A 19,632-nucleotide genomic window follows, 5' to 3' on the forward strand; every position below is an offset into this window, starting at 1 on the left:
ATTTGCATTTCTCTGATGGCCAGTGATGATGAGCATTTTTTCATATGTCTGTTGGCTGTGCTGGAGAGGATGTGGAGAAATAGGAACACTTTTACACTGTTGGTGGGATTGTAAACTAGTTCAACCATTATGGAAAACAGTATGGCGATTCCTCAAGGATCTAGAACTAGATGTACCATATGACCCAGCCATCCCATTACTGGGTAATATACCCAAAGGATTATAAATCATGCTGCTATAAAGACACATGCACACATATGTTTATTGCGGCACTATTCACAATAGCAAAGACTTGGAATCAACCTAAATGTCCATCAGTGACAGACTGGATTAAGAAAATGTGGCACATATACACCATGGAATACTATGCAGCCATAAAAAAGGATGAGTTCGTGTCCTTTGTAGGGACATGGATGCAGCTGGAAACCATCATTCTTAGCAAACTATCACAAGAACAGAAAACCAAACACCGCATGTTCTCACTCATAGGTGGGAACTGAACAATGAGATCACTTGGACTCGGGAAGGGGAACATCACACACCAGGGCCTATCATGGGGAAGGGGGAGGGGGGAGGGATTGCATTGGGAGTTATACCTGATGTAAATGACAAGTTGATGGGTGCTGACGAGTTAATGGGTGCAGCACACCAACATGGCACAAGTATACATATGTAACAAACCTGCACGTTATGCACATGTACCCTAGAACTTAAAGTATAATAATAATAATAAATTAATTAAAAAAAAAAAAAAAAGAAAGAAAAGGCAGGGTGGCTGTAAACTTGAGGCTTAGAATCCCTGTTAACCACTCCCCAACGTCCCCTCTAAACTGAGAGGGAGATGCTGAGACCTGAGAATCCAGTCCCCCTACCTGAACTGGGTCCTCTGCCCTCAGCTGGTCAGACCCCAGATTTTGGCCGGCTACCCAGGCAAGGCAGATGCACCCAGGCTGTGGAGACTGACCAGCCCAGCGCAGCCCAGCCTCCCACGACCTTCCCTAAATCAGGGGCCAGAGGCAAAGAGCTCCCAGCAGAAGAGGAGAGGAGGCTGTGTTCTACAAATTGCTCCTGACAGAAGGTTCCAGGCTGGGGGTGGTGGGACTGGAGGGTCCTGGCCTGGGATGGGGAGGGACACTGCCCAAGGCTGGGGTGGCTCCAGGCTGCTGGCCTGGGAGACTGGTGGTTTCTCGGTAACCAGCCCCTGGCAACCTCCCAGTGATTCAGGCTGGACCTTTCTGGACTCTGAACAGTCTCTCTCTCTCTCTCTTCTCCTTTCTGGGTGGTTACCAGGCAGCTAGAGGCCGCTTGGCCATTGGATTTGGCTGGGGCTCTCTGGAATTTAGCTCTCAGTCCTTGTTTATTCATCCCAGAGTCTTCCCTTTACTGCCTTCACCCCAACCCTTCCCTGCTCTTCTCCACTGTCCCTGGAGCTCCCTGAGCCTTTCCCTGTGCCTCAGGGTCTCACCCTCCATCCTGTCTGCCCTGCAGAATGCCGCAGCTGAGCCCATCCTGGGTGGGCTTCGGCCTGGTGGCAGCATCGTCATGGCTGCTCCTGCTGCTGGCTGGGGCTTCCTGGCTCCTGACCCGCTTCCTGGCCTGGACCTGTGCCTTCTTGGACAACTGCCGCTGCCTCAAGTATTTCCCACAACCCCCAAACAGAAATGGTTTTGGGGTCACCAGGACCTGGTGAGTGTGGCAGCAGGAAGACCCTGGGTATCGGGGTGAATGGACTTCCCAAAGGGCAGGAGTGGGGCTCAAGGAGCTGGCTTTAGAGGGTGGCCGAGGTGTGGGCCGGTAGAGAAGAGAGGGAGGCGGCTCACTCACTCATTCCTCTCCTCACTCAGTCATTCTTCTCCTCACTCAGTCATTCCTCTACCCACTCACTCATTCCTCTCCTCACTCATTCCTGTCCTCACTCAGTCATTCTTCTCCTCACTCACTCATTCCTCTCCTCACTCACTCATTCCTCTACCCACTCACTTATTCCTCTCCTCACTCACTCATTCCTCTCCTCACTCACTCATTCCTGTCCTCACTCAGTCATTCCTCTCCTCACTCACTCATTCCTCTCCTCACTCACTCATTCCTCTCCTCACTCACTCATTCCTCTCCTCACTCACTCATTCCTCTATCCACTCACTCATTCCTCTCCTCACTCACTCATTCCTCTCCTCACTCACTCATTCCTCTGCTGTCCCTTCCCAATCCTTTCTCACTTCCCTGTCCTGTCACCCCAGCCTGTCTGAATCCTCTTCCTGCCTGTCTTCCGTACAATAGTGTGCCTCCAAGGGGCTCCTGCAGGACTGTGGGGGTGCACAGAGCAGGGCTCTCCTGGCATTCCCACCTTCTCCACTCTGGACTTGAGGCCTCCTGAGCCCACTGTGCAGGGGCTGCTCCCTGCCTGGCCCATTAGCTTTTGTCTGCCTATCTCTGGGCTGCTGCTTTCCCACAGGAATTAGCTCTGACTCCCTTCCCCTATGGAGGGACACAGCTGGGCCAGAAGAGAAGTGTGGGCAGTCTCCCACACCCTCCCCTTCCAAGGGCGACGTGCTCTTTCCCACTAAGATGTCCCAATGAGCCCTGTAGCCCAACCTGGATATAATTTGGCCACTCCCTTCCCCTTTCAGAAGTCATCCTTGACACCCCCAGACCTTGCCCTCCGACTTGGAACTGCCCTCCCCTTTGGGGGACGTGGCCTCTGTCTGCTCACTTACAAATGGCAGGATTGATGGGCGTGTCCACAGGTGAACAGGAGGCACTAGCACAGAGGCTGGCGTAAGGGAGGCTCTCCCATGTGGGAGCTGCCATCCTGATGGACATTAGAGACACCTCTGCTCCCCTGGGGGTTGCTGAGAACGGAGGGCCCTCAGCATGCACACCCTTAGTCTGTGGGAGGAACCAGTGCCCGTGTGGACCAGCCAGCACACAAAAGGATGTGGGAACCAGCCCTAGGGATATGTCCTGAGGCCACACTGCTGCCCCAAACCTCCTCCCATGGGGACCTTCCCATATGGCAATCCCCAGACTGAAATCATTTCCAGAACGAGAAAACACATCCTCTTGAGCAGACAGCTTGTCTTCTCCCTCTGCTTTGGTGTTTACCCTCGGATCCTGGGACAGCCCCAAGAGAGAAGGAGCAGAGGTCAGCAGAAATCCCCTGCAGCTGTTCAGAATCCAGACACGCTGCTCACTGCAGAGGCTGCACCACGTCCGGTGGCCGCAGGGGGCACTTGTCGCGGCTCCTTCTGGGGAGGTGCATTACTCAGGGTCCTCCTTAGAAACAGATAGGGTCTGTTTCTTCTCACCTCTAATGCATGTATGTATGGAGACAGAAAGAGACAGAGAGATGAGAATTTATTATGGGAATTGGATAATGTGATGATGGAGGCCAAGAAGTCCCATGATATACCATCTGCAAGCCAGAAGCCAGGGACGCTGGTGGTATAAATTCAGCCTGAGTCCAAAACAGCCTCAGAACCTGGAGTTCCAAGCGCAGGAGAAGATGGATGTCCCAGCTGCAGAAGAGAGCAAATTCCTCCTTTCCTCTGCCTTTTTGTCCTGTTCATGCCCTCAATGGATTGGATGACATCCACCCACATTGGGAAGGGTGAATCTTCCTTCCACAGTTTACCTTCAAATGCTAATCCCTCCTGAAACACCCACACAGACGCACGCAGAAATAATGCTAGACCGGATATCTGGGCATCCCTTAGCCCAGTCAAGTGGACACCTAGAATTAACCATCACAGGGGTGACAGCCCCTGACTTGCTTTCAGATCACTGCTACGGAGGAGGGCTTAAAGAACTTGACCCAGATGTCGGCCACCTGTCCCCAGGACTTCAGGATATGGCTGGGTCCCATCTTCCCCTTCATCATTTAATGCCACCCTGACATTGTCCGGTCTATCACTAATGCCTCTGGTACCCATGCAGAGCTTGGGGGGGTTGGTGCTGGGGGTTTCCATCCTAGGGCTTCCAGCTTCTTATCCCCTAAGCTTCTGTGAAGCCCCTGCAGTTCCCACCCCCCCACCCCCCGCCCTCTCTTCTCCCTCCATTGAAAGAAGAAGAGGCATCTTCTGCTTTCCTTCACATATTCGCCAACTTCCATCTCAACGTCCTCTCCCTCCATTGCCATCTGACCCCCTGTCCTGGTGTTCTGGGAACCACTGGGGTCCCAAGAAGTCTCAATCCAGAGCCCTGTCCTGAAGGAACCTCCACACTTGAGGAGACGGATCTCGACAGAGACATCCCCAATTCATGGGGTCAGGAATGGGCAAGAGAGAGAAGGGTGTGACAACCCAGAGGAGAACTAGGGGTCTGCTGGGGCAGGCTGGAAGGCTTCCTGGAGGAGGAATTGTTGAATCTGGGTCTGGACCTATGAGTAGGAATTTTTTTAAGTGTGAGGTAGGATGACGCAATGAGGATCATTAGTATTTGGGGGCCCGGCCAGTCCTGGCACCAACCTTGTCCATCCCCCAACCCAGAGCAGTAGGAGGACTTGTGGCTGGTGGAGAATCTGCGCTGCTATTCATGCGACGTCCACCTATGATGGGTCAGTCAGTTCCTTCTACCTCATCCTGTCACTCGTCCACCCTGTGTTCACTGCTTTCCTCCTGTAGGCCTCAAGAATCTCCAGTAGGAGATCCCACATCAGCCTGTTGATCTTCCTTTATTCTCTGCTCTTCCTGGCTGAGCAAGGGAAGGGGCAGTGTCCCACAGAAACTGTGGCTCTGACCCCAAAATGCTTAGTGAGTCTGTGCAGGTCACCGGCCCTCCCTGGTTGCTGAGGTCTCTTTCACTTGTGAGTGATGGAAGCTCAACTTTGTGCACTATAAGCAAATAAAGGGAATCAAAGGAGTGTAAAGTCCAGAGAAGTGGTCTTCAGGCATGGCTGGATCCAGGTGTCAACGAACAGCATCAGAATTTTGTCTCCTCTTAATTTCACTGTTTCTCTGCATCGCTTTTTCTTTTGAGGCAGCCCTTCCCTTATGGTGTCAACCATGGGTCTTGAAAGCTCAGTTCTTGTCAAAAAGCTCACCTTTCCCCAAGGGGTCCCATAAATAGCCTATGATTTCTATATTATACCTGGTTATATCTTGTATGCTTTACCTGGGATCATATGGAGAAGTCATCATGTGTGTGGCACAGCTGTGGCCAAGGACACTTGGGGCATGTGCTAGACTTTCTGGTTCTTCTCTGACACGTGGTTTGAAATTGTCTTTTCTCCTCCTTGTCATCTCTTGACCATGTTTGTGGCTTGTCCAGGGTCTGGGACCCAGGGTCCCTTTGAGAATTGTCAGAGTTATTATTTTAGTGTTCCTGAGCCAGGTCTCAGAATCCATTGCAATCATGCTTGAAGAAAAGTCTTGGTTACACCTGGGACATGTCCAGGACATTTAATAAATCATATTTAAATCCTATCTGGGGCCTGTTGGGTACACAGAGGTCATGCCAGACTATCTTAGGTCCATGTCAGATGATGTGTCATTTAGGGCTCATCATGTATGTTGTGGCCATGTCAGGCATGTTAACATATGTTGGAGACATGCTCCAGGTCCCAGGTCCATTTCCGGAGATGACAGAGAGTGCTGAGGCAGACAGGGTGTCCTAGGCTCCTTTAAAGGTATTTCGTAGAGTGTGGAGCTGTGCTTGTGTGTTGCAGAACATGTTGGGCCATGCAGGAGACATGTCAAAGGGTGCTGGGGTGGGCTGTGCCCTGTTAGGTTGTGTCATAGCTTTACTATGCTGTTGCAGCCTGGGCTGGTCCTTCTTCTTCTATCCTCCTTTGTCCTTTGCCCTTGGCCCCCTTCCTGCTACACTGGGCATGGAGTGGGGAAAGTGCTGATAGGGAGCCTTGCTCTACACCTGAAGTTCCTCTCTTGCCCTCTACATGGCCCCTGATGGTCCTCATTCATGTCAGCTGCCATTGCATCCAAGATGATCTCTCCATCAGGTTCTGAAGCCCTGCCTGGGTGAGTACCTGCAGGTGAAAGGGGTTGGGGATGACCTTGGGCAGGGGTGGGGGAAGGTGCTGCTCTTGCCCACTCTGCTTGGCTGCCCTACTAGGAGAAGGGATACTACTGAGTGGCGGTGACACGTGGAGCTGCCACCGTCGCATGCTGACGCCCGCCTTTCATTTCAACATCCTGAAGCCCTGTATAAAGATCTTCAACAAGAGTGCGACCATCATGCACGTGAGTCCCTTGAACTCTGGGTCCCAGCTGGAGTCTTGGGGTGGAGGAAGCATGGACAGATCTGGCCTGGAATTTTGGCTCCTCTGGATGACATTGGGCCATTGCTCTTCCTCTCTGAGCCTTGGTTTCCTCATCTGTAAAATGGGGAGGATAATCCCTGCTTGAAAGGTGGTAAGATAATGCAAAAGAATCATGTCCCTAGCACATAGTAGGCCCTCAGAAGGTGTTAGATTCCATGTTTATTTCACAGAAGCCATGTAAATGCAAGACAGTAAAGACGAAGATTGCATAGTAGCCATTACTGATTACAAACTGCATCAATACCCATTGGTTTAGATCAATAGAGGTTTATGATTGCTAATGAGTCTGTGAGACAGTTGGCTGATTCTTCTGGATGTGGAAGGGATCACTCTCGGCACATGAGAAGCGGTGGGTCAGGTGGGCAGCTTTGCTAATCCTGGCTCAGTTCATTCACATGTTTGGGGCTTCAGTACCTTCAGGCTGATCTGGGATGGCCTCAGCTGTGACACCTGGACTTTCCCCCATGTGATTCTCTGCCTCCAGAAGGCACCCTTTTGTTCACATGGCAGAGACTGGCTTCCGAGAAACTGAGAGGAGGCTGCAATGTTTCTGGACATTGTCTCTACAATGCTTCAAAGTTCAACCAGGCTTGGGGCTATTACAGTTATTACATTATCATTTTCACCACACTGTATTGGCCAAAGAAAGTCAAATGTCCAGCACAGACTCAAAGGGTGTAAAATAGAATCTATCTATTAATGAAAGCTGCTGAAAAATTACTGTGCAAAGGGTGTAAATACAAGGAGAAGTGAAGAATTTGGGGTCAGGATTTTGTGATGTGCCTAGGGTGTTTCTCTTACTTGCAAGCTGATAAGTTAGCTTACTGTTAGTTACTGTTTCATGCATTCTGATAGAAGACGTAAGACCCCTGGGTCAGAGACAAAGGGTAGTTGATTACTCAGGCACAGCAAGCAGCATGTGAGACTTGTTGGTTTGTATCCTTTTTCAGAGTCAACCTAAATTCCATGGGGTGACACAGTGGGCCTTGCTAGTTGCCTTTCTCCTGTCTCTGTATCTCTCTCTCTTTCTCTCTCCCCTTGCTCTCTCTCCACTTTTGCATTCTGATATCCTTCACTCAATTCAACATAATATCCACACACACACAGTTAGGGTATATGTCTCCCAAAGACAGTGAGGAACTTTAAATAAGAAACCAATTTCGGCCGCCTGGCGCGGTGGCTAACGCCTGTAATCCCAGCACTCTGGGAGACCAAGGCGGGCAGATCAAGAGGTCAAGAGATCGAGACCATCCTGGCCAACATGGTGAAATCCCGCCTCTACTAAAAATACAAAAACTAGTTGGGCCTGGTGGCGCGTGCCTGTGGTCCCAGCTACTAGCCGGGCTGAGGCAGGAGAATCACTTGAACCAGGGATGGGGAGGTGACAGTGAGCTGAGATGGCACCATTGCACTTCAGCCTGGTGACAGAGCAAGACTCCTTCCCAAAAAAAAAAAAAAAAAAAAAAAAAAAAAGAAAAGAAAAGAAAAGAAAAAGAAAAAAGAAGGAAAAGAAACCAGTTTCTCTGAGACAAGTAGTTTATTTTCCTTTGTACATTTCTTCTAATTAAAAGGATAATATTTGTAAAACACTAGACACAGTACCAGATACATAGAAAAACTTCAATGCTTGGTGGAATTTATGACTATGATGATATTCTTGCTTCTTCTTACACTAGGGGTAAAGAAAATACTTTTTGCCTGTCCATTCAAGAAGAACCATGTTCATAAGTGCCCAGACACATCCACGTGATGATCTCCACCTGTCCATAGATAGAAAACACATTTCTAGGCACAGATCATGGGATAAAGTTTATCACAATGGCTCATAAACAAGAGATTATGATCACAGGAGCCTAAGCAAAAGGGGGTGGGAAACAATAGCTAGTATGTATCAAACACATATTTTCAGGTATTTTCACATACCTGAACCCTTACAACAGTCCTACGGAGATACACATTATTATCCCCAGCCCTTCTATTATATTTTATCACCACCAAACTGGCCATTAGGAGCTTAGAGGGCAGAACTTTCTGAAAAAGTTTTTTTTTATGGCATTCTTCAGCTCCTTGTTCCTTAAGCTGAAAATGATTGGGCTAAGGAAGGGGGTGAAGACAGTATAGGTGGTGGCCATCAAGGCGTCACTGTACATAGAATGGAAGCCCTTGGGCTTGAGGTAGATAAGGGAGGCAAAACTATAGTGCGTGACCACCACAGTGAGGTGGGATACACATGTGGAGAAAGTCTTGTGCCGGCCCGCAGCAGAGGGAATCCTCAAGATGGCAGCCACAATGAAGACATAGGAGAGGATGATGAGGAATAAACAGCCTATCAGGGCTGTGACACACACCAGCATCACACCCATGATGACAGATGATGTCTTGTTCCCACAGGCCAACTTCAAGAGGGAAAGTACATGACAGACAAAATGGTGGATCACATTAGACCCACAGAAAGTGAGGTGAAAAACGATCATTGTCACCATCATCCCCATGACTGAGCCACCAGCCCAAGTCCAGGCCACAAGATGGGCACAGTCACGGGGACTCATGAGCACGTTGTAACGCAGTGGGTGGCAGATGGCCACGTAACGATCATAGCCCATGACCATGAGAAGGAAGGAGTGAGTGAAGCCAAACATGAAGGAGAAGAACATCTGACTGGCACAAGACACAAAGGTGATGGAACGATGCGTGGAGAGCAGATCGGCCAGCATGCGAGGGGTGATGGCAACAGTGAACAGAATCTCAGAGATGGAGAGGGCACACAAGAAGAGGTACATGGGTGTGTGGAGTCTGTGTTCAATCCAGATTGTGGCCATGATGAGAAGGTTGCCAAGCAACGTGAACAGGAACATCAGGAGGTACAGCAGGAACAAGACGGGCAGGAGCTGCTGGGGGAAGGCTGAGAAGCCAAAGAGGATAAATTCAGACATGGTGCTGTAGTTCTGACCCGGCATGGATACTGTATCTGGTGAGATCAGAAACAAAATTAAGTGACAGTGGTTAAAACATAGACTCTAGCACAGACCAAATGGCAGCTCAACAACTCTATGCTATTCAACAACTGGCAGAATTTTCTGGGTCTCACTTTCCTCATCTGTAAAATGGAGTAAATAATAATAGTTCTTAATATTCAGCAATGTGACAAAGATCAAATGAGATCAATATACTAGATGATCAAGTCAGATTTTGGATACTAATTGGGTTTCTAGTAACACTGACTAACACAAAGAAAAGGTTCAATACTTGGAGCCATTAGAGAGAGGCATAGATGATCAGGGTCAGAGTCTCTTGATAATGTGCCAGTTCTAGAAAACATATGTTTTGATCTTGAGGTTTAAAATTTTTTTCCCTGAGTGTTTTTATCTTTTAATTGCTTATTTAACCCATTTACATTTATTTTAATACTGTTTTATTGGTACTCATTTATGCCATCTTATTTCTAATGTTACTTTTACTATTCTAAAAAATTCAACAGAAAATTTGAAAAGAAAAGGCTGGATACACGTCAGACAAATATGCACCAACTGAAAGTTGAGGTTGCAATCTTAATAATAATAAAAGGTGGAATTTAAGGAAACAGTGATCACAATATCTCTAATACCATATGCCACTCCAGGGAACCAGAGTTCCTTGAGACATGGCAGATCTGTGGTCTGGACATGGAAGAAAGCTTTGGATATCTTGTACCAGTGTGAAATGAAACTTTCACTAAGTAATGGGATAATATTAAAAGCCTGCAGGTACTAGATTGAAAAGATGCCCACTAGCCAAAAAGAATAATCATTGTACAGAAGATGGAGGAATAAGCTAAGTGACACTGTGAGGAAGCTTTCAGAAAAATTCAGAAGGTGGATAATTCCACAGAACAATTGGTCTGGTCTCATTGGATAAAGGCTCATTCAAAGGATAAGAGAGATTCCAGGACATAACCACTGAATGCAACATAGGGAACTAGTTGAATCTTGATCTACGTAACCAGCTGTAAGTATTTTTAAGGCAATAGAGAACATTTTGATTATAGTATGAATGAATGATTAGGTATGAGTAATAGTAAAGCATTATTATTGATCAAGTTATGAATTTTTTTAGAGATAAGGTCTCACTGTGTCCACCAGGTTAGAGTGCTGTAGGAGGATCATGACTCACTGCATCCTGGAACTCCTGGGCTCAAGTGATCCTTCTCCTCAGCTCCCTAAATAGCTGGGACTACAGGTGTGTGCCACCTCATCCGTTTAATTTAATGGTTTTTTTTTTTTTTTTTTTTTTTTTTTTTCCGTAGAGACAGGGCTTTGTTTTGTTGCCCAAACTGGTCTCTAATTCCTGGCCTCAAGCGATCTTCCTGTCTCAGCCTCCCAAAGTGCTGGGATTATACACATGAGCCACCATGCCCAGTTAATTATTTTTTTAAGTTTTATCTGGTTATTTTGACTATGAAGAAAAATGTTTACTTTTTCAATGTATACTAAGATTTTTAAATCACACACAGACACACATGCACACACACTAAGGGAAAGAGAATACTATTTATACCCATTAAAAGAACATAGCAACTAGCATAAATACTATAAATCTATATAACTATATATCTTGGAATATTAATTAATAAATAATCAACAAAACTTCAGTGAGATAGATAGCAATAGCCAAATCAACATCAGATTGATTATTTTTTTTTGAGATGGAGTCTTGCTCTGTCATCCAGGCTGGGGTGCAATGGTGCGATCTTGGCTCACTGCAACCTCCCCCTCCCAGGTTCAACTGATTCTCCTGCCTCAGTCTCCCTAGTAGCTGGGATTACAGGCGCATGCTACCACACCCAGCTAATTTTTGTAGTAGAGGCGGGGTTTCACTACGTTGGCCAGGCTGGTCTCAAACTCCTGACCTCAGGTGATCTGCCCTCCTTGGCCTCCCAAAGTGCTGGGATTACAGGTGTGAGCCACCACAATCTATATACAGGCAGATAGATTATTATAGTTAGAAATTGTAGCAGAGTTAGGAAATGCAATTTATTAATTATTAATTATAAAGCAATTAATAATATCCAGACATTGTGGGAAAAGAAAGAGTGATCAGACTGTAACTGTATCTATATAGAAAGAAGTAGACATAAGAGACTCCATTTTGTTCTGTATTTGAGATGCTATTAACCTGTGACCCTACCCCCAACCCTGTCCTTGCAAGAGACATGTGCTTTGGTGACTCAAGGTTTAACGGATTTTGGGCTGTGCAGGGTGTGCTTTGTTAAACAAGTGCCTGAAGGCAGTTTGCTGGTTAAAAGTCATCACCACTCTCTTAATCTCAAGTACCCAGGGACACATACACTGCGGAAGGTCACAGGGACCTCTGCCTAGGAAAGCTTGGTATTGTCCAAGGTTTCTCCCCATGTGATAGTCTGAAATATGGCCTTGTGGGAAGGGAAAGACCTGATCATCCTCCAGCCTGACACCCGTGAAGGGTCTGTGCTGAGGGGGACTAGTATAAGAGGAAAGAAGGCCTCTTGGCAGTTGAGATAGAGAAAAGCATCTGTCTACTGCCCGTCCCAGGGCAACAGAACATCTCAGTGTAAAACCCGATTGTATGTTCTATTTACTGAGGTGGGAGAAAACCGCCTTAGGGCAATGCTGCTCTTTATGCACTAAAAAGGTTTATGTAGATGTTTTCATATGCATATCAAGGCACAGCACTTTTCCTTAAACTTATTCATGTCACAGAGATCTTTATTCATATGTCTTACTGCTGACCTTCTCCCTACGATGATCCTATTATCCTGCCACTTCCCCTTTTCCAAGATGGTAAAGATAATGATCAATAAATACTGAGAGAACTCAGAGACCCGTGCCGGCGCGGGTCCTCTGTATGCTGAGCGCTGGTCCCCTGGGCCCACTTTTTCTTTCTCTATACTTTGTCTCTGTGTCTCATTTCTTTTCTCAAGTCTCTCATTCCATCTAATGAGAAACGCCCACAGGTGTGGAGGGTCAGGCCGCCCCTTCAGTTATCTATTAGATATATTAGACTCTTCACCAAAAAGAAAATTAACATTTTTTCAACCACTAAGTGACTTTTACAAAAACTGACATTTCATTAGGATATAAACATTTATTTAATTCCAAAGCATAATAATGTGATATAGATTATAATGAATTAACATTAAAAATCAATAGGGGAGAAATAGCTTTACAAATCTCATGTATTTGGAAGATAACTATGTAATTAAATAATCTTCAGTTTCAACAATAAATTATAAAATAGGGGAATATTTAGAATTAAATGATAATTTAAAAATTTAATGTCAACATTTTAACCTAAAATAGTACTTTGAAGGAAATACACAGTTCAAAATACCTTTATCAAGAAACTGTCTCAAGAAAAAAATCATGCTTAATAAAATCAAAATCAAGTTATTGGAAAAAATTAATAAGATAGAGATAAACAAGGAGAAGGTACCAATAACAGAACCCAAAATTACAAATGGGAAATGATGACAGAGACAATGGTTATTTTTAAATTAATAAAAACAGTAAAAGAAATAATAAATTTACATTGTAGATGAAATGAACAAGTACTTAGAAAAATATAAAATTCCAAAACTGGTGTAAGAAAAAAGGGATCCCATATGCTCAAATAAGCTTTAAATAAATTGAAACGGTAGTCAAAGATCAACTCTCTCTAAAATCTTTGCCCCAGTGGATTTTATTAAAGTGTGGTAAGTACTATTAAACTGTTAAGAAAACAGTTGGTTAGTATCCTATACATGATCTCCAAAAAAACAGAAAAGTTAGGAAATCTGACCAGCATACCTCCTCAGGTTAATACAATCTTGGTCTAAAATCAGGTAAGAATCTTCACCAAAAAAAGAGACAATTATACGCCTACTTCACCTATCCAGGCAGATTTAAAATTCCAGAATAAAACATAACCTAGTCAAATCTATTAAAAATAGTTTACCATGATCAAGTGGTATTGGTTTATTCCATAAATGACGAGATTGGTTAACATCAGAAAACCTATCGTACAGTTTATCACAGGAATCGATTTAAAAGGAAAAATCACAACTATTTCAATCAAGGAATAAATACATTCTCTAAAACTCTATTCCTATTATGATCTTTTAAAAAACACTTCACAACACAAAATCCAGGGAGACTTTCTTAGCTAGATATAGAATATATAGCACAAAATCAGCAAATATAACTCTAAAGAAGAAAGCTTTTGATGCATCACTTTAGGATCAAGAAAAAGCCAAGGATACTCACTAACTCTGCTGTTCTTTAACATGGAGCTGAACGTCGTGAGTGATGGTATGAGGCAAGAAAAAGAAACCACGCATCTAAGGTATCTAAGGACTGGAAGGGAAGAGACGTGATCATCTACCTAGAAAAGATAAAAGAATGATGACATCATCTGTTAGAACAATAACAGAGCCCAGTGATGCAGAAGGCAAGGTCAGCTGGCAAAAATCACGGTGTTCCTCCTAGTACCACACCAGTAACAAGCATTTAAGAAGTAGAATTTGAATACAGAGAAAGAGAACATTCTGAATAGCAACACAAACAATTAATATAAAGAAACATCGCTGGGGATCCCTTTACACCTCAAAGTTACTAAGCACTCTAAAGGGCTTTTGTTTATGTGGTTTAGAACTATCCATTTTTACCATATTGGAAATGAAAATTGAAAATCATTAAAAATATTTAGTTATTAGTATATTTAAAAGAGCACTCCCAGGCATGACGGCTCATGCCTGTAATCCCAGCACTTTGGGAGGCCGAGGTGGGTGGATCACTTGAGGTCAGGAGTTTGAGACCAGCCTGGCCAACGTGGTGAATCCACGTCTCTACAAAAAATACAAAAATTAGCTGGGTGTGGGGGCATGCACCTGTAATCCCAGCCACTCGGGAGGCTGAGCCACGATAATCGCTTGAACCCTGGAGGAGGAGATTGCAGTGAGCAGAGATCACGCCACTGTACTCCAGCCTGGGCAACAGAGTGAGACTCCATCTCAAAAAAATTTTTTTAAAGAGCAGTAATAAACCCATTGCATGCTAATATAAGAAACATTTTCAGGCAAATAACCACATTAGGAAAAAAGCATTTCATGAGAAGAGTGGCCTTGTTTGACATTTTAGCAAATACATCATATGTCCTGGCTTGACAGGAAACAGTTTGATGCTTTAATCTGCCTCTTCATTCAGTCTGCGTCAATATGTTGAGGCATATTATGAAAATATATTCTCATATGTAAATTTGAAAAATAAGGACTTCAGGGACCACCCTGCAGAGGTCCTCTTATCACACTTTGAAAAAATCTGCTATAACATATCTAGGAATTAACCAAAAACATGCCATAACTCCAAAGAAAAAAATTTAAATACATACTAATAAAAATGTAGAAGATGATCTGAACACGTGGGGAGCAGTGTAAAGTCTTGGCTGGGATGGCCTGACATGCTAATGATGTCAATTCAACCTCAAATTATAACCTCAATACTTAATCATACTCAATAATATAATATTGTATTATATTTACAATTCCAGTGAATCAACTCTAAATTTGATAAAAGTATTTGAAATTTCCTTCAGAAAAATAAATGTCAAGCCAGGCACGGTGGCTCACGCCTATAATCCCAGCACTTTGGGAGGCCAAGTTGGGCAGAACACTTGAGGTCAGGAATTCAAGACCAGCCTGAGCAACATGGCGAAACCCCATCTCTACGAAATATAGGAAAATTAGCCGGGTGTGATGGCACACTTGTAATCCCAGCCACTTGGGAGGCTGAGGCATGAGAATTGCTCGAACCCGGGAGGCGGAGGTTGCAGTGTGCTCCCTGGGCGACAGAGTGAGACTCTGTCTTAAATAAATAAATAAATAAATAAATAAATAAATAAATAAATGTTAGCACAAAACCATACTAATATTATAAAAGTGGAATCAAGAGAAGAGCTGTTCCTTCCCACATGCTGAGACACACAATAGAGACATAGTCATTTTTAAAATTATGAAACGTGGAACAGACACAGATCTGAGTAAGTTGACTGGAAATCTAAGAAAATAACCCTGAATTATTCAAAACCTAATATCGTACATGATAAATGTGCTGGCACAAATCAAGAGGAAAAGGTAGATTGTTCACTTGTTGTGGTGAGAAAACTGCTCATTTTATGAAGCAAAGTAAATATGAATTTCTGCCTAACAGCACATGCAAAGGAGGATCCAGATGCATTCAAGAAATAAATACCAAATATCAAAGTATAAATTTAATAGAAGAAAGTATAGGAGAATAACTTTGTGATCTAGGCTTGAGGAAAGACTTCCTAAACAACATTTCCAAAGCACAAACATTAAGATGATTTTTAAAACATGAAAAAAAATCAACATTGAGGATTTCCACTTAACAAAGGATTTCTGGGATGAAGTTAACAGGTAGATGGGAAATGGGGAAAAGATATTTGCATTGTCTAAAACCGACAGGAGCGCATCCAAGTAGTGTGGGGAGTTTCTTAAAAACCGACAAGGGAATAATATCTAGAACAAACAAGAAACCAGTTATATCAAGAAGAAGTCGGTACCTTAATGCAAAAAGCAAAAGATGTGAGAAGATGATGCACAGGAGTTACTCAGGCAAATGAAAGGATGCTCACACACAGAAAAAGGAAAACAAAAAGGAAGAAAAGAATCAAGGGAAGGGGAAAATGAAAGACAGCAGTGGAATTTCACTGTATGCCTGTGCAATTCTCCAAATTATAAAATGTCCAGTATTGGTTGGGCTATGAGGAGAAAGAAATATTTACACACTATAGGCAAGGAATGATGGCTCACGCCTGTAATCCCAGCACTTTGGGAGGCCGAAGCAGGAGGATTACATGAGGCCAGGAGTTTAAGACCTGTTACGCCAACATGGCAAAACCCCATCTCTACCAAGAATACAGAAATCAGCCAGGCTGGGAGTACACATTTGTAATCCCAGCTACTTGGGAAGCTGAGGCATGACAATCGATTGAGCCACAGAAGGTGGAAGTTTCAGTGAGCTGAGATCCCACCCCTGCACTCCAGCCTTGGCCACAGAGTGAGACTCCATCTCAGTAATAATAATGATAATAATAATAATAATAAAGAAGGGAAGAAGAAGAAGAAGAAAAAGAGGAAGGGGAAGGGGAAGAGGAGGAGGAGGAAGAAGAAGGGGAAGAGGAGGGGGAGGTGAAGAAGAAATACTTATGCACTATTAGTGGGCATGTAGAATGGTGGAAATTAAAATTTTTAATGGGATTCATGCTCTGTGTACCAGCAAACTTGCTACTGTGTATCCATCTTGACTTCTGAAACCTGTTTACAGTGGGACATGTAAGAGAATGTTCCCTGCAGGAGTTATTTCAGTGGGGGTGTTGGATAACCCTGCTTGTTCCTAATTGGAGAGAAGGCAGGTAAAAGATATAGAGGCAAACAATGGATATGAAGGCAAAAGGATATAGAGCTTTTAGCAGGAGTTTGATGCACACATAGTAATGTAAGTGAATCATTAAAATAGTATTGAGTGAAAAAAAACCAAAACAGAATGAACTCTTTAGCATAATTCCATGTGGACACATTAAGAATATATGTACATGAAATGATTCTGAATGATATATTAATAATGAACCCATGTCATTTGTCAAAATCCATATACACAATGCAAAGAGTATAACCTAATATAAACTATGGAATTTAGTTAATAATAGTGCATCAATATTGGTTCTTTGATTGTAGCACAGGTGCTACAGAAATGCAAGATGTCAATAACAGGAGAGACGGCCCCACATGCAGGGGTGAGACGTATGTGAGAACTCTCCATACTTTCTGACCAATATTTCTATAAAGTTAAAACTTCTCCAATAAAATTAAGTCCATTAATTTACCATTGAAAAGCAGTCACATTACATTTTGTGCAGACAGAAAGCAATGTGTATAAGAACATATACAAATCAAAAAAATGCATATTAAGTATATGAAAATGCCTGTCACACAAAGAATGGAAACAAAGTGAACCAAAGGGGATAAAGAAATGAAATAAGAATCTTACATAAACCAGTGTCAATCAAAAGCCACAAACTGGAAATATCACGGCCTCCAACTTCTGCACCTGAATTCTACCGTAAAAGAAAACAGAAATATTTTTATGAATAATGTGAGCCACATTGCTACAAGAGTTTCTGAAATCCCTCGTTCTGGATGGGCCCATCCATCATTACACCCCCTACTAGTCTCACTAGGACATTGTCCCCAAGTATCCCCCCCACCAAAACAGGAGTCAGCCCAGTGCTTGGAAAACACAGAATCACCCGGACAGTGAGGAACTTTACTGGAGTGAGGATGACGTATCCCACATGGAAAGACCACACTTATGACATGGAAGGAAAGTCTTCTGACCACGCAACTGCCCTACTCAGAAACCATCCCCCAGCATCAGCCACCTTCCCTCCCCATCCCTCCCATTGCCGGGCATCCTCTCTCCTACTAAGCACTTCTCCATCTGCTCCGCTCCTCTCCATCCCCTCTCCTGGGACGCCGCCCCACCCTCCTACTCATCTCCTTTCCTCTGCACACACTCCACTGTGGCTTCTAGAGAGAAATTTCTGAAATGCTTACAAGTTGTGAAGGCATCAGACCCAGGGTGGAAACCCCAGCTCTCACTGTGTGTCTTTGGAGAAAGGACTTTGCAGCTCTGAGGCTCCTCTCCCCAAGTGAAAAACAGGAGTAAGCAGAGCACTGCGAGAGTCCACCTTGTAAAAGTCATTGTCATTGACTGATAATGATTTTGGTCTTCTGAGATGGTTTGTTTGTGTCATTCTGCACCAGATGTCACTCATTGACCCCATTCTAGGCTAATTCTCTGACCCCAGCAGAGTCCTCAGTATTTCTGGCAATGACACGTAACAGTGTCTGATCCCACCAAGAGTCTGATCTAACCTTCTCCCTCTCTCAAGCCCCTATCTCACCCCTGCAGTCCAACATCCCGACTACTGCTTGCTGGAGCAGCCACAGCTCTCAAGGCCAGGCTTCCCCATCTCCTCTGACAGGTGGCCAGAATTCTGCCTACTCTGGTATCATTGCAGATGGCTCACACATAGGCACTGAGCAAACATCTCACAGCACTAGAGTGTATCCTGCCCTCCCACAGAGCCTTGCCCCCAGGTTAGCAGGGGCACAACAGTGAAGACAAAATATACCTAGAATAGGGTTTCTCAATCTCAGCACTAGTGACATTTGGGGACCAGGTCATTCTTTGTGGTGGGAGCTGTCCTATGCATTGTCTGACATTTAGCGGCATGCTTGGCCTCAATCCCTTAGATGCTAGTAGGAAAATCCCCCCAAGCCCCATACACAAGTCATGACAACCAAACTGTCTCCAGGCATGACCAACTGTCCCCTGGGGACCAGAATCATGTCCAGTTGAGAACTGATATGGGTACCTGGGCTCACTAAACAACCAGGCATCTTGACTGGGCAAACGAAGGCCCCATGCAGTCACCTAAGGCTGAGATCTCTCTCTTTTCCCCGTCTCCCCAGTTCTGCTCCCCAACTCTAGGCTGGGCAGCTCCATCCACAACTCTCTGACTCTGCCCTTGTACCCTCCTCTTCTTGGTCTCCCTCCACCTGGGGCTGCCTTCAGTGAGGTGGCTATAAGAAAAAGGCACAAAAAACACCCTTTTAAGTGTTTTCACAGGTCACCTGTAGGCAAGTGTAGGAGCCAGACCCAGGGCCTCCTTGAACTGGTGCTGTGAGCTTTATTCCTGCAGTGGCCTCCCCAGCAGGTCATTCCCATGGGCCTCTCCAGGAAATCACCCTGGAAGGGCTGTCCTCTGGGTCTGGAGAGGCCAGGAGGAGCCTCAGAGGGCATTCAGGAACCTGCAACCTCCACCTCTTCTTCCAGCACACAGGGCTCACTGCTACCTCTCTGCCCAGGAAGACTTTAGCTCGTGCAAAGGATGGGAAGATTCCAGTCTCAAAGGAGATAAGAATGGAGAGAATTCTGGTTAAAGATTAATATGGAAGGGACATACTGAGGGATAGCCGACCTCTCCTTCCATCATAGCTGGGAACTCGGTTTTTAAGATTTCTCTGGGGTTCCTATGTTCAAGAGGGTGTCTGTTCACTTGGTTGGAGGCCTTAGGATTTTATTTTTATTTCTCAAAATCCAACAGACCCAATGGTGCTCTGAGCAACTGGAAAATGAAGATGTTGTGTAAAACCTTGCAGAGCTCAATGGAAGATCCACAGTGGAAACGTTTAATATATTAGAGCGAGAAATCACTATTCTTTCCTGGGACAATAAGTCTTCACTCACTACTGAGCCCCATTAAGGACACAACCCAATATGCTT

General features: G+C 44.6%; 1 protein-coding gene and 1 pseudogene across 1 annotated transcript; one reads left to right on the top strand and one right to left on the bottom strand.

The window, feature by feature from the left end:
- Positions 1-1,489: 1,489 nt before the first annotated feature.
- LOC119623389 (cytochrome P450 4F11-like) lies at positions 1,490-6,359 on the top strand (annotated as a pseudogene).
- Positions 6,360-8,280: 1,921 nt separating this feature from the next.
- LOC119621842 (olfactory receptor 10H3) lies at positions 8,281-13,597 on the bottom strand. Its single transcript, XM_073017279.1, has 2 exons — positions 13,531-13,597; positions 8,281-9,242 (listed from the first exon to the last, which is right to left on the bottom strand). The coding sequence occupies exons 1-2, from the start codon at positions 13,550-13,552 to the stop codon at positions 8,281-8,283; spliced, it is 984 nt and encodes a 327-aa protein (XP_072873380.1). The 5' UTR covers positions 13,553-13,597.
- Positions 13,598-19,632: the final 6,035 nt, after the last annotated feature.

The sequence above is a fragment of the Chlorocebus sabaeus genome, chromosome 6, assembly GCF_047675955.1.
Source record: "Chlorocebus sabaeus isolate Y175 chromosome 6, mChlSab1.0.hap1, whole genome shotgun sequence".
In the NCBI taxonomy this organism is placed as follows: domain Eukaryota; kingdom Metazoa; phylum Chordata; class Mammalia; order Primates; family Cercopithecidae; genus Chlorocebus; species Chlorocebus sabaeus.

Coding starts and splice junctions, on each gene's coding strand:
- LOC119621842 (XM_073017279.1), bottom strand. CDS start 13,552: ATGTTAAAGAACAGCAGAGTTA. Junction 9,243..13,530: donor GTTAAAGAACAGCAGAGTTA/GTGAGTATCCTT, acceptor TGATCTCACCAG/ATACAGTATCCATGCCGGGT.